The sequence below is a fragment of the Oncorhynchus mykiss genome, chromosome 13 (assembly GCF_013265735.2).
Source record: "Oncorhynchus mykiss isolate Arlee chromosome 13, USDA_OmykA_1.1, whole genome shotgun sequence".
Taxonomy (NCBI): Eukaryota; Metazoa; Chordata; class Actinopteri; order Salmoniformes; family Salmonidae; genus Oncorhynchus; species Oncorhynchus mykiss.
In genome coordinates, this window is record NC_048577.1 from 23,401,799 (window position 1) to 23,415,767 (window position 13,969).

At 44.0% G+C, this 13,969-nt stretch overlaps 1 protein-coding gene across 2 annotated transcripts in view; it reads left to right on the top strand.

Annotated features, from left to right (window-relative positions):
- Positions 1 to 597: 597 nt before the first annotated feature.
- LOC110485985 (voltage-dependent calcium channel gamma-1 subunit) overlaps positions 598 to 13,969 on the top strand; it is a 38,850-nt gene continuing 25,478 nt past the window's right edge. The window contains exon 1 of one of the 2 annotated variants that reach the window (XM_036940645.1): positions 598 to 1,190. In XM_036940645.1, coding sequence (XP_036796540.1) covers positions 956 to 1,190 — 235 coding nt within the window. In that variant the 5' untranslated portion in view covers positions 598 to 955. The remainder of the gene's footprint in view (positions 1,191 to 13,969) is intronic. The other variant, XM_021557255.2, reaches the window with a different exon arrangement.

Sequence of the window (13,969 nt, forward strand, 5' to 3'; positions counted from 1 at the left end):
GAAGCTCACTACCATGTACTATCAATCTGATATGTGCTGGAGTTTGGCATAGAGTCAGTAATGTCAGGATTGGCAATACCGGAGTCTAGTTCCTTGAGGGGATGTCAAAGCCACTCTCAGGCCTGCAGCGAGACAGCTGCTGTTTACAAACACATTTAGTCCTTGTAAATAGTTTAGAGATACATAGAAACTCAGACCAAGCAGTTTGAGGATAGCAACAACACAAATCCTTTTAAAACAGCATCCACAAATTGCCATAGGATGGACATGAGATGTCAGTACCCCAGTGCAGTTGTAAATGAACTGGTAAAAATGGCAGGTCCTAGACTTACTCGTCCTAGACTTACTTGTGTCACAGCACATGTATAGTTCACTGAGATGTTTGCCAAATAAAGTGTGTTGAATATATTAGAGTAAGTACCGGGAGATAAAAATGATTTACGTCCCTTATCATGGCACTTTACACATGCCCACTCCGATGTAACCCAATAAAGACAGCCTGACATCTTGAATCACCGCTCACATTTATAGCAGCAGCCCCCCTCCTTCCACACCACACCATGGCAGTCGGTTTGGTCATCAACTTTCCTGATCCACCTTAACAGCTGTAGTCTGAGGCACACAGGCCCCCCTCAGTCGACACAGTCAGAGAAGGGAGAGGGCCGTGAAAACTAGGGCACAACAAAACTGACCCCTTTCCCTCAAACCAGAGGCACAGATCCAACAGAGAGAGCGTGGGAGGGTGTAGGCTGGGGAAGAGAGAGACATTTGTGGAAGGCTGTGTGGCTGTTAAAGGAGCGAAGCCCGCGGAAATCCACCACCGACGTCCCCAGAAGTCCGATGTCCCCAGAAGTTTGATGTCCCTTCAAGTCTGATCCAAGTGAGGACCTCGGCACTACGCATTTCTTCTTCATTGTCCATTTTCTGGTCAGTGTTTCCACGTACAAACTGCACCATGCACAAGCGTACGAAGGTGAAGATGACGTTCTTTGTGATCCTGGTGGGTATGGCGTCCATGTTTACGGCGGTGGTGACGGACCATTGGGCCGTGCTGAGCCCGCGGGTGGAGCAGGTGAACGCGACGTGTGAGGCGGCCCACTTTGGCCTCTGGAGGCTGTGTAAGAAGGTCATCTACATCAGTGAGGCGGACTACAATGGAAAGGGTTGTGGCCCCATCAGCTTACCTGGAGGTAAGACAAGATAACATGGAGACGGCTTATAGGTTGGACCTGAAAATCTGCACTGTCTGTGTCTATGCTAACCCTGAACCTCTCTATCCAATGTCTGAGGCGACTTAATGTAACACCGACCAATGTGGCACTTTAAAACATTGTCTGTGTCCATAACTACTGTTAAAACGGATACACACTAACTGCTGACCGAGAAATATGTGCTATCACACAGTATTAAAAACAGTATTTGGATTGTTGGAACAGGCCTGAGAGATTGGGTTTGGTGGAAGGGGGTCAATTAGCTCTTGTTAAGGTCATGGTTCAACACTTAGCGGTTAGCCATGTCACCAAGCAAAAGTCATCTTTGTAATGTGGTCAGCTAATGTTCCTCTTAAACCACAAGCCTTCCTGGTGTGTAAAACTGCTTGTTTTATTTAATTGAGATATTGAGGCTTCAGAAGCCCAATAGTGTGAGGATTAGCATATGCTACAATAAATAGCACAACAATAAGATAAACTAAGTCGAGCACTTTCAGACTGACCACAACTGACCACAAGTCCCAATCCAGCTACATCCCCACAGTAATTAAACGATGAGGTGTCTCTCTCCCCCAAGCTGAGGTGTTTGCCAGCTCCTCAGCAACTAAGAACTCTTGAAGCTGCAGTATCCCCTGAGTCCCAGCTCTAACAAGGCTAGCTCCAAGGCCTTAAAATACACTCTATAATGACTGCAGTTATCATTTACTCCAATCAAAACAGGACCTGGACCACGGAAGATCCGTTTTGTAGCACGGTTGACATTTAAAAAGGTAATTTCCAATTTTGCAAACATCTGCAGCATTTACTTTGAATGCGATCTCCGCGACTGTGGTAACATTGCCTTTAAATGGTGCATAGCCAAAAAGGGGCGATCGGATTGAATCCCGGCTTTATCCGACCATTGAATGACAACTGATGCTTTGATCCCACTACACTAACCTGTGATGACTCACACTAAATGTTGAGTCAATATCACACTGAGTGAGAAATAAACTCATTGACAGGAAAGGGAATAGTTGAGTGAAGCTTGTAAAAGCAATACAACACATAGCTTAATGTAAGGAGCACTACCACTGTCTGACTGTGCCGTTGGTTCGGGAATGCGCCAAGCTTAACATCGTAAATCCCTTAATTCTTTATAGCTAGGAGGGGTCAGCCAAGAATGTTTACAAAATGAGTCCCAACCCGGCATTTCCACCTGTTCATTAAAGTGCCTGCACCAGTCGACATGATGAAATTCCCAGAGGCCCAGAGGTGAGCTAACTATGGAGTGGGCACATTTGCTTCAGAGAATCTAGCCAAGATTGTCCTAAGGGTGTGTGTGTGTGTTCGGGCAAGAGACCTTGGCTGATTGAAGCTTTTAAATAGCGGAGCAGTCAGAAAGACATCAAGAAACGCAGGGCTGAACGTAGCATCAATCATTCTGCTTTGTATCAGACCCTTACTAAAGTAAGGAAAACTGTTGTGCAGGTTATTTAGAGATACCCAAACTTACAATGTCTTATTAGATACATAGTGTTGAGTACCATCAGACGTAGGCCTATCATGGATACATTTGGTGGTCAGTGTGGGTGGTCTCTATCCACACAGAGCTGGCTTTTACAGTTGAAGTCGGAAGTTTACATATATTTAGGTTGGAGTCATTAAAACTTGTTTTTCAACCGCTCCACACATTTCTTGTTAACAAACTATAGTTTTGGCAAGTCGGTTAGGACATTTACTTTGTGCATTACATAAGTAATTTTTCCAACAACTGTTTACAGACAGAATATTTCACTGTATCACAATTCCAGTGAGTCAGAAGTTCATATACACTAAATTGACTGTGCCTTTAAACAGCTTGGAAAATTCCAGAAAATTATGTCATGGCTTTAGAAGCTTCTGATAGGCTAATTGACATATTTTGAGTCAATTGGGGGTGTACCTGTGGAAGTATTTCAAGGCCTACCTTCAAACATCATGGGGAAATCAGCCAAGACTGTTGACCTCCACAAGTCTGGTTCATCCTTGGGAGCAATTTCCAAACGCCTGAAGGTACCACGTTCATCTGTACAAACAAGTATAAACACTATGGGACCATGCAGCCGTCATACCGCTCAGAAAGAAGGCGCGTTCTGTCTCCTAGAGATGAAAGTACTTTGGTGCGAAAAGTGCAAATCAATCCCAGAACAACAGCAAAGGACCTTGTGAAGATGCTGGAGGAAACAGGTACAAAAGTATCTATATCCACAGTAAAATGAGTCCTATATAGGCATAACCTGAAAGGCTGCTCAGCAAGGAAGAAGCCACTGCTCCAAAACCTCCATAAAAAAGCCAGACTACGGTTTGCAATTGCACATGGGGTCAAAGATTGTACTTTTTGGAGAAATGTCCTCTGGTCTGATGAAACAAAAATATAACATTTTGGCCATAATGACCACTGTTATGTTTGGAGGAAAAAGGGGGAGGCTTGCACGACAAAGAACACCATCCCAACCGTGAAGCAGCATCATGTTGTGGGGGTGCTTTGCTGCAGGAGGGACTGGTACACTTCACAAAATAGATGGCATCATGAGGATGGAAAATAATGTGGATATATTGAAGCAACATCTCAAGACATCCGTCAGGAATTTAAAGCTTAGTCGCAAATGTGTCTTCCAAATGGACAATGACCCCAAGCATACTTCCAAAGTTGTGGCAAAATGGCTTAAGGACAACAAACTTGAGGTATTGGAGTGGCCATCACAAAGCCCGTACCTCAATCCTATAGAAAATTTGTTGGAATGAACAGAAAAAGTGTGTACGAGCAAGGAGGCCATACAAACCTAACTCAGTTACACCAGCTCTGTCTGGAGGAATGGGCAAAAATCCACCAAACTTATTGTGGGAAGCGGAAGGCTACCCGAACGTTTGACCCAAGTTAAACAATTTAAAGGCAATGCTACCAAATACTAATTGAGTGTATGTAAACTTCTGACCCACTGGGAATGTGATGAAATAAATAAAATCTGAAATAAATCACTCTACTATTATTCTGACACTTCACAATCTTAAAATAAAGTGGTGATCCTAACTGACCTAAAATAGGGATTTTTAATAGGATTAAATGTCAGGAATTGTGAAAAACTGAGTTTAAATGTATTTGGCTAAGGTGTATGTAAACTTCCGTCTTCAACTGTACATTTTTGAAAAATAACTCATTGGCGAAACTACAGACAACTCACACTCCTTAACTCTGATCACAAAAGAAAAAGCCTAAACTTATTTTCAAATAGTCTTTATGGAGAAAAACTCAATGAATATCTTGTTGCTAAAACTCCCTTGTTGCTAACAACAAAATGTGGCTACATTGCTAATGCCACACATACAGCATTGCGTGTGAAGTAAATCAAATCTAATCAAATGTTATTGGTCACATGCACATGGTTAGCAGATGATAATGCGAGGGTAGCGAAAAGCTTGTGCTTCTAGTTCCAACTATGCAGTAATATCTAACAAATTCACAACAACTACCTTAAACACACAAAATACACACAAATCTAAAGGGGTGATGGCCGTGCGGCATAGGCAAGATGTAGTAGATGGTATAGAATACAGTATATACATATGAGATGAGTAATGTAGGATATGTAATCCTTATTAAAGTGGCATTATTTAAAGTAACTAGTGATATAACTTTATTAAGTCCATTTATTTAAGTGGCCATAGATATGAGTCTGTATGTTGGCAGCAGCCTCTCTATGTTTGTGATGGCTGTTTAACAGTCTGATGGCCTTGAGATAGAAACCGTTCTTCAGTCTCTCGGTCCCAGCTTTTATGCACCTGTACTGACCTCCCCTTCTGGATGATAGGGGCGTGAACAGTCAGTGGCTCGGATGGTTGTTGTCCTTGATGATCTTTTTGGCCTTCCTGTGACATCGGGTGCTGTGGGTGTCCAGGGGGCAGGTAGTTTGCCCCCAGTGATACGTTGTGCAGACCGCACTACCCTCTGGAGAGCCTTGGGGTTGAGGGCGGTGCAATTGCCGTACCAGGCGGTGATGCTCTCGATTGTGCATCTGTAAAAGTTTGAGAGGGTTTTAGATGACAAGCCAAATTTCTTCAGCCTCCTGAGGTTGAAGAGGCGCTGCTGCACCTTCTTCACCACGATGTCTGTGTGGGTGGACCATTTCAGTTTGTCCATGATGTGTACGCCCGAGGAACTTAAAACTTTCCACCTTCTCCACTACTGTCCTGTCGATGTGGATGGGGGGGGGGGGCTGTTTCCTGTAGTCCACGATCATCTCCTTTGTTTTGTTGACATTGAGTGAGAGGTCATTTTCCTGACACTCCGGGGGCCCTCACCTCCTCCCTGTAGGCCGTCTCGTTGTTGTTGGTAATTAGGCCTATCACTGTAGTGTTGTCTGCAAACTTGATTGAGTTGGAAGCGTGCATGGCCACGCAGTCATGGGTGAACAGGGAGTACAGGAGAGGGCTGAGAACGCACCCTTGTGGGGCCCCAGTGTTGAGGATCAGTGGGGTGGAGAAGTTATTTCCTACCTTCACTACCTGGGGCGCCCGTCAGAAAGTCCAGGACCCAGTTGCACAGGGTAGGGTCGAGACCCAGGGTCTCAAGCTTAATGACGAGTTTGGAGGGTACTATGTTGTTAAATGCTGAGCTGTAGACAATGACCAGCATTCTTACATAGATATTCCTCTTGTCCAGATGGGATAGGACAGTGTGCAGTGAGATGGCGATTGCATCGTCAGTGGACTTATTGGGGCGGTAAGCAAATTGGAGTGGGTCTAGGGTATCAGGTAGAGTGGAGGTGACATGATCCTTGACTAGTCTCTCAAAGCACTTCATGATGACAGAAGTGAGTGCAATGGGGCGAAAGTCATTTAGTTCAGTTACCTTAGCTTTCTTGGGAACAGGAACAATGGTGGCCCTCTTGAAGCATGTGGGTACAACAGACTAGGATAGGGATTGGTTGAATATGTTCGAAAACACACCAGCCAGCTGTTCTGTGCATGCGCTAAGGATGCGGCTAGGGATGCCGCATGGGCCGGCAGCCTTGCGAGGGTTAACACGTTTAAATGTTTTACTCACGTTGGCCACAGAGAAGGAGAGCCCACAGGCTTTGGTAGCGGGCCGTGTCAGAGGCACTGTATTGTCCTCAAAGCGAGCAAAGAAGTTGTTTAATTTGTCTGGGAGCAAGACGTCGATGTCCGCGACGGGGCTGTTTTTTTTTTGTGTAATCTGTGATTGACTGTAGACCCTACCAAATACGTCTCGTGTTTGAGCCGTTGAATTGCGACTCTACTTTGTCTCTACTGACGCTTTGCTTGTTTGATTGCCTTGCGGAGGGAATAGCTGCACAGTTTGTATTCGGTCTGTTTCTGGTCGCCTTGCTATGATTAAAAGCGATGGTTTGCGCTTTCAGTTTTGCGCGAATGCTGCCATTAATCCACGGTCTCTGGTTAGGGAAGATTTTAATAGTCACAGCGGGTACAACATCTCCGATACACTTGCTAATAAACTCGCTCACCCAGTCAGCGTATACATCAATGTTGTTGTCTGAGGCAATCCGGAACATATCCCAGTCCACGTGATCGAAGCAATCTTGAAGCATGGAGTCCGATTGGTCAGACTAGCATTGTATTGACCTGCGCATGGGCGTTTCCTATTTTAGTTTCTGTCTATAGGCTGGGAGCAACAAAATGGATTCATGGTCAGATTTGCCGAAGGCAGGGCTTTGTATTCATCGCGGAAGTTCGAGTAGCAATGATCCAGAATTCTGGCAGCTCGTGTTGTGCATTCAATATGCTGATATAATTTAGGGAGTATTAATCTTAGGTTAGCTTTGTTCAAATCCCCAGCTACAATGAATGCAGCCTCAGTGAAGTTCTTTCAGGGTTAGGGTTAGGGTTAGCCTCACATTATTATAGCCTCACATCTTAATGAGAGAAATACCAACCACTAGGACAGTTCCTGCCCCTCTGTCATCTCTAGGATGACGGTGCTCTCTAAGTGATCCTCCATGGGTTTTGCCATCTGTTGGAATAAAAAATGTATGTATATTTTCGCTAGTAGTCTACATAGATCAAGGAGAAATGGAGATCTATGTATATGTGTACATAAAGGTTGCTTTCCACTGTTGCTCACCTTGTTTGCCTTCCTAAATAATCATAACAGATGGTTCAAAAAAATAAGAATGACTGTAAAACAGGATATTGACATAACTTATTACATATGAATACTGTCCAGAACAGCAAACATACAATCTAGGTCAGGGATGTGGCGAGATGTTCAGCCGAAGCCAATATAGCAACTGTTACAGAAACAAAGATATCGGCGGGATTTTCTGTTGTGCGCAGCACTATGCAGGGGGCCAATGGAGGATAAATATAGGCTGTGCAAATACCCAGCTGTCCTGGGGTAAGAGCCGTGAGGGAGTCAAGTGTGTGCACACCTTCAGAGCCCATCTGAGTGACAAGGGCACCTGCACAAGCCAGGCATAGCCCTTCAACCCCTAACCCCCTCCCTGGCGCTGCCGTGCTACCCACCGTCCAAAATCATTTCCCGTCCCATCGGGGTGGGCTACAAGGGTCCTGGGGTAGGCTAGTCAAAGCCTGGGCATGTAGACAACCGGAACTTCAACCACATACCAGTGCTGGGAGGGGCAACCCGGCTGTGGAAGTGCCAATGATGATTTGTTGCATGTTGGTCTTTCTGGTTTGCTTTTCTGTATACAACGATCTCAATGGTAGACTATCTAATGGTTGGTTATATGTCCCTATTTCTATTTTAGACATGAGCTTAAATGTTTGTATCTAACTTGTGTTTCGTATTCATCCTAGCTGGCACCAAACTAGTCGTCTGGGGGGGGGGGGGGGATTTTTTAGGTTGGGTCATTTTCGGCTACAACACGACACGTTGTAGCTATAGCCTATGCAACAGGCAAAGAGAATGAAAACATGGGGCTCAAAGAAATGCCTAACTTATGTTGATGAAATGGCAGACAAACTCACTGTGAAGCACCTCATTACAACAGGATAGCGGAGGCTTATGTTGATCTCCTCACCTTTCTAAAGATAGATGAAGGGTTGTTTAGTGGTGCATAGAATTTCTGTTTTGAGCAGGTCAGCTAATTGATACGCTATTGACTTGCCAGTTGAGTTCCATCGGGCGCTATTACTTATCGTCTCCTTGAGATGTTGACGTCGGCGAAGTGGCTCCTAGTTAGGGTGCGGTTTGGACTCCATTCGCACCGAAATGTATATAACCCTGTCGGTGTGGGTGTCACTGGGATGTTACACAGTTGGACCACCCTGGCATTACTAATCCACTCACTGATAGACAGAGCATTGTCTGGACATGTGCCGAGCCATACGGTTCCGGGGTGGAATTAATACAACACAAAGAGAGCCACGGCATCTAGTAGTGTGGGACTATATTCATGGATGTTGTAGTAGGATGTCCCTTGGGGGTATCCATACCTAGGTATGACGAGGGTTAGGTTAGTAAACATGCTGGAGCTAGAACCTCATTGTCGTGTGTCCTTATTTTAGACAATACTACATGGTGTCAGAAGTGGTTTTAATAATCACATAAATGTGAAGGAAGTACCAAGTAAATCGTACATTCAGGCTGTTTCAAAGCAGGGAGGGCACAGTGTTGGAGATAAAAGAGCGCATATCATTATTTTGCTAGCTAACGAGCAAGGACTAAGTTACTGTTAAGCAACATGTTGCAAGAGGAAAAAACTGGCGAGATGTCAGGGTTTGCGACTCCAAGTTCAACAGGCTCTGGCGCAAACACTGACAGGCCAGTGGCTAGTGCTGACAGATTTCGCATTAGGCCCCCTGATTGTATGGACATTCAAAACTGTCCGAAATGGATCCGGCGCTTTGAAAGGTACAGGGGTAGCATCAGGCTTAAACGTGAAAAATGAGGCATTTCAAGTTAATACACTGATCTACTCTATGGGTGATGAGGCCGAGGATATATTAAATGCTTCAACGTTGACTGAGGAAGAGAAACTTAACTACAGTTAAATACTGTTTTGAAACGCATTTTGTAGGGAGACACAACATTATATTTGAAAGAGCTAGGTTTAATATGCGCAAAAAGGAGCAGGGTGAAACCGCCAACAGTTTTATCACAGCTGTTCACAAACTAGCAGAACATTGTCAGTTTGGCGCGCTCAGGGAAGAGCTGATCTGAGATCGGATTGTAGTGGGAATAAGAAATATCACTTTCTGAAAAGTTACAGTTGGATTCCCAGTTTACCTTGTCCAAAGCTGTAAACCAGGTTAGGCAGAGTGAGACAGTAAAAAGACAGCAGACGATGCTGCACGACAGCAGCTCCCTGAAGAGCGTGACAGCAGCTACCTGAGCTATAAAAAAAACTGAGGGAAACACAGAACAGAGACAGACTGGAGAAAACAATCACACGCAGCACCAGTAGCTAGTTCAAGTGTTTGTTGCAGATGTGGGAAATACCCTTTCCACAGATGGATGGATTGCCCAGCAAAGGATGCGGAATGCAGGAAATGTCACAGGAGAGGACACTTTTCAGCTGTCTGTCGATTCAAGCAAATGCATGAGGTCTCAGAGGAGGTACAGCAGGACAGCATCTTTCTGGGAGAAGTAAGGGGAAACAATGCTGGCTGGCATTCAAACATTAAACTCAATGGGGAGGTTGTGTCATTTAAACTATGTAATATTCATATGTGTAAACATACTGAATTATAATTGGATGCATTTTACCGCCATATCATACTATGCTATGATTGGTTAAGACCACTCAAATGGTTAGGTCATGGTCAGTTTGATCCTGGTTGGCGATATGTGAACATGCCAGTTATAGCTAGCTAATAAAGAGCTACGTTAAGAAATATCCTCTAGTACTGCATTTTATTATTATTTTTTTTAACTCTGTTTATTAAGTTTTCCACACACACACACACACACAGACAACACAAAGCAATATAAATAATATACTCAACTAGAAAAAATATATTACAATTTTTTTTTAAAAAAGCTTTAAAGATACCATACTTTAGACAAGTTAAACACACCAGGCAGAAGGCTACAAAGGTTAAAGGGCAATCTATAGTACAGGGACAGAGCAAACACCTCACCATTGTTTTTGTAAACAGTCAAGGGCTAAGGGTGGAGAAATGCAACCACTCACAGACATTCATGGCAACAGACTGACCATCCACTGGACCAAAAATAAAGTTTACAAAGCTTGAAAATAAAAAAAATAGAATGATTATTCATGTAGGCGTGAACAAAATGTAAAAATAACTGGGAAAAACAAGCTCACACTTCAGTCTCTGCCCGGGCAAGATGAACAAGGCATCCGAGGGTCACAATCGATAAGCACATGGACCTTAATGCCCCCCCAGCAAAAACAGAGAGAGAAGCTCCTCCAACCCTTAAGTCACAGGGGGGTCAAATACAGACTTATTTTAGTTTTAATTGGAATGCCATCAGAGGATGGACTGTTTAAAGTAAGACCGGAATGGAGCCCAAGCCTCATTAAACAGTTTGGGGTTCCCACGTGAATTGAATTGAATTTTTTCTAGTTTCAGAGAGCACAACACATCTCTCACCCAATATTTATAAGATGGGGGAGCTGCTATCTTCCAGTTCTGTAATATTAGCCGTCTAGCTAAAAGAGTTGTATAAGCAACAGTGTCCGACTGGATTCTTGATAGGGTTGTACCTATGGGCAGTACTCCAAAAAGGGCTGTAAGTTTGGCCCCCGACCAGTGGATACGGTGAACCACCTTGAATTGAATGAGTGCACCATGTGCAGCACAGATTCCCAGGCGTCTTCCCCAAGTTCCTCCCCCAAATCCTTTTCCCATCGAGTCTTTAAAGGCACCAAAGAAGGGTTCTGTAAGTCATGAATGATTGCATATACATCTGAAATTGCGCCCCTAGGAAGCTTGTTCAACTCCAAGATGCTCTCTATAGCTGTATTCGCAGGCCTATGGGGAAATACAGGTGTGTTAGCTCTGACAAGTTTCTAGTCTGGAGATAGCGGAAAAAGTGGGATTGGGGGAGATTTAACTTTTCCTGCAGCTGAGAAAAAGAGGCAAATGTATGATCAAATAATAATTGGGCTAGCGAGGAGAGGCCTAGTGAGTGCCAAATGCCAAAAGCCCCATCATTCAAAGATGGAGGAAATAAAATGTTCTGATTGATTGGGCCTGATAGAGAGAAGCCTCGGAGGCTAAAGGCTAAACGGAACTGATTCCACATTTTAAGAGACTGCTTTACAATTGGGTTGACACACCTTTTGCCTAGGGACACTGGGAGAGATGAGCACAACACAGAGGAAAGTGCTGCAGGTTTACACGATTCAGACTCCATCTGGACCCAGAGTGGTCTAGGGCCAGTAGGATCAGTCTGCAGCCAGTACAGAAGGGCTCTGAAATTTGCAGCCCAGTAGTATGTCTGAAAATTTGGTAGAGCTAAACCCCCCAATGACCTAGGCTTCTGTAAATGTTTTCTACCAATCCGTGGTACCTTGCCATCCAAAACAAAATGCATGAATGTTTGATCCAGTGAAATAAAAAAATATTTTGGAATAAAAATGGGTAAACATTGAAATAAATATAAAAATTTGGGCAACACATTCATTTTAATGACATTAATCCTTCCGATAAGAGAAAGGGGTAGCGAATTCCAAAAAGTAAAAGATTGTTTCAAACTGTTTGCTAGAGCAACAACGTTTTCCTGAAACAAATTTGAATATTTCCTTGTCACTTTAACTCCCAAGTAGGTGAATTGATCCCGGACAATCCTAAACTGAGAACTTGTAAAAGAGCACTTTAAAGCAGCCTTGTTTACCGGAAAAAGCTCACTCTTGCCTAGATTCAGCTTGTACCCTGAGATTGATCCAAACTTTTTAAGAACAGATAGGGCACGTGGCAATGAGGTATCAGGGTTGGTTATAAACAAAAGGAGGTCGTCAGCATATAGCGAGACTTTCTGCTCCAAGCCCGCCCTGATTATACCTTCAATGGCATCATTAGAGCATAGTGCAATGGCGAGAGGCTCGATTGCCAAAGCAAACAACAAGGGGGAGAGTGGACAACCCTGTCTGGATCCGCGGTGCAAGGGAAAATAGTCAGAGGACAAGTTATTAGTCCGTACCGAAGCCATGGGGGAAAAATGAAGAATCTTTATCCACGCAATGAATTTGGGGCCAAAGCCAAATCTATAAAGGGCAGCTGTTAGGTAATCCCACTCAACGCGGTCAAACGCTTTTTCGGCATCAAGTGAGACCACCACCTCCGGGTCCTCCGACGCTGGGGAGTACAGTATATTCATAAGGCGCCTAATATTGAAAAATAAATGCCTATTTCTCACAAAGCCAGTCTGATCAGAGTGTATTACTTGGTGCAGCAAGCCTTCCATACGGATGGCTAAAAGCTTAGCTAGGATTTTGTAATCACAGTTTAAAAGCGAGATTGGGCGATAGGATCCACATTCCAGGGGGTCTTTGTTTTTCTTTAATAGTAAAGAAATTGAAGCCTGATAAAGACTAGGCGGTAGCTTTGAAGTATTAAGGCACTCTGCAAATAGTCGAGACAAGAATGGGCAAAGCAGACCAGAAAACGTCCTGTAAAATTCAGTTGGAAAACCGTCCGGACCCGGTGATTTACCACTTTTCATTGCGGACACTGCTGTTGCAATCTCCTCAGGCGTAAATTCTTCTTCTAGACAGTCATGGGAGTCTGTATCAATTGAAGGCATATTCAAGCCATTAAATAAGGAATCAATCAGCAAAGGGTCTTGAGGGGATTCAGAGGTGTATAGCGCAGAGTAAAATTGTTTGAATTGATCATTGTTCTCTTTACGTATAACTGTGGTGGCACCAGACGGGGTCCTTATTTGTGGGATTAAACGTGAGGCCTCAGATTTACGGATCTGATGTGCAAGGAGTTTACTGGCCTTGTCGCCTTGTTCATAGACTTTGTATCGAGCTCGCAAGAGTAACTGTTCAGCTTGCCTGGTAGAAAGCTCATCAAATTCAGATTGGAGTAGTTGGCGCTCTTTATGCAGAACAGAGGAAGGATCCATAGCATACTTCTCATCCAATGTGGCTATGGACTCGCTCAGGTCCCGAAGTCGCTGAGAGCGACCTCTGTTTTGGTTGGCTGTATAAGAAATAATTTGGCAACGTAGGTATGCTTTGAGAGACTCTCATATGGTAGATAGGGACATACCTGGTGTTGAATTAGTTTCTAGGAATAAGGTGATTTCAGAATAAATGAAATTGACAAACTCCTTATCTGAGAGTAAAATGGGGTTGAGACACCATTGATAACACATAGGAGGTCGCTGGGGAAACTCTAGTTCAAGCACTAATGGTGAATGGTCAGAAATAACAATACTCTCGTAAGTAGAGCGCCCAAAACCCCCAGAATAACTTGTCTCAGAGTAATAATGTACGGTGGTAGATGTTTGGAAAAAGTACAGAAAAAAAAACTAAAAAGACAGAATGACAACATTAGAACTGAACAATTCAGTTGATGAACTGTGAGCATGTTCAAGACTTCTTGATGTGATGTTGAATGTGAGCCATAGCCTCATCCGGAGACTCAAATGTGTAGTCTTTACCCTCATGAGATAGCCATAAACAGGCCGGGAATCGCAGTCCACACTTCACACCTGGATGGTCCCGAAGTACTCGTTTGGCCTGTCCGAAAGCTGCGCGCTGCCTGGAAACAGTGGGGGAGTAGTCCTGGTAGATGGAGAAACTCTGTCATTGAAAGCT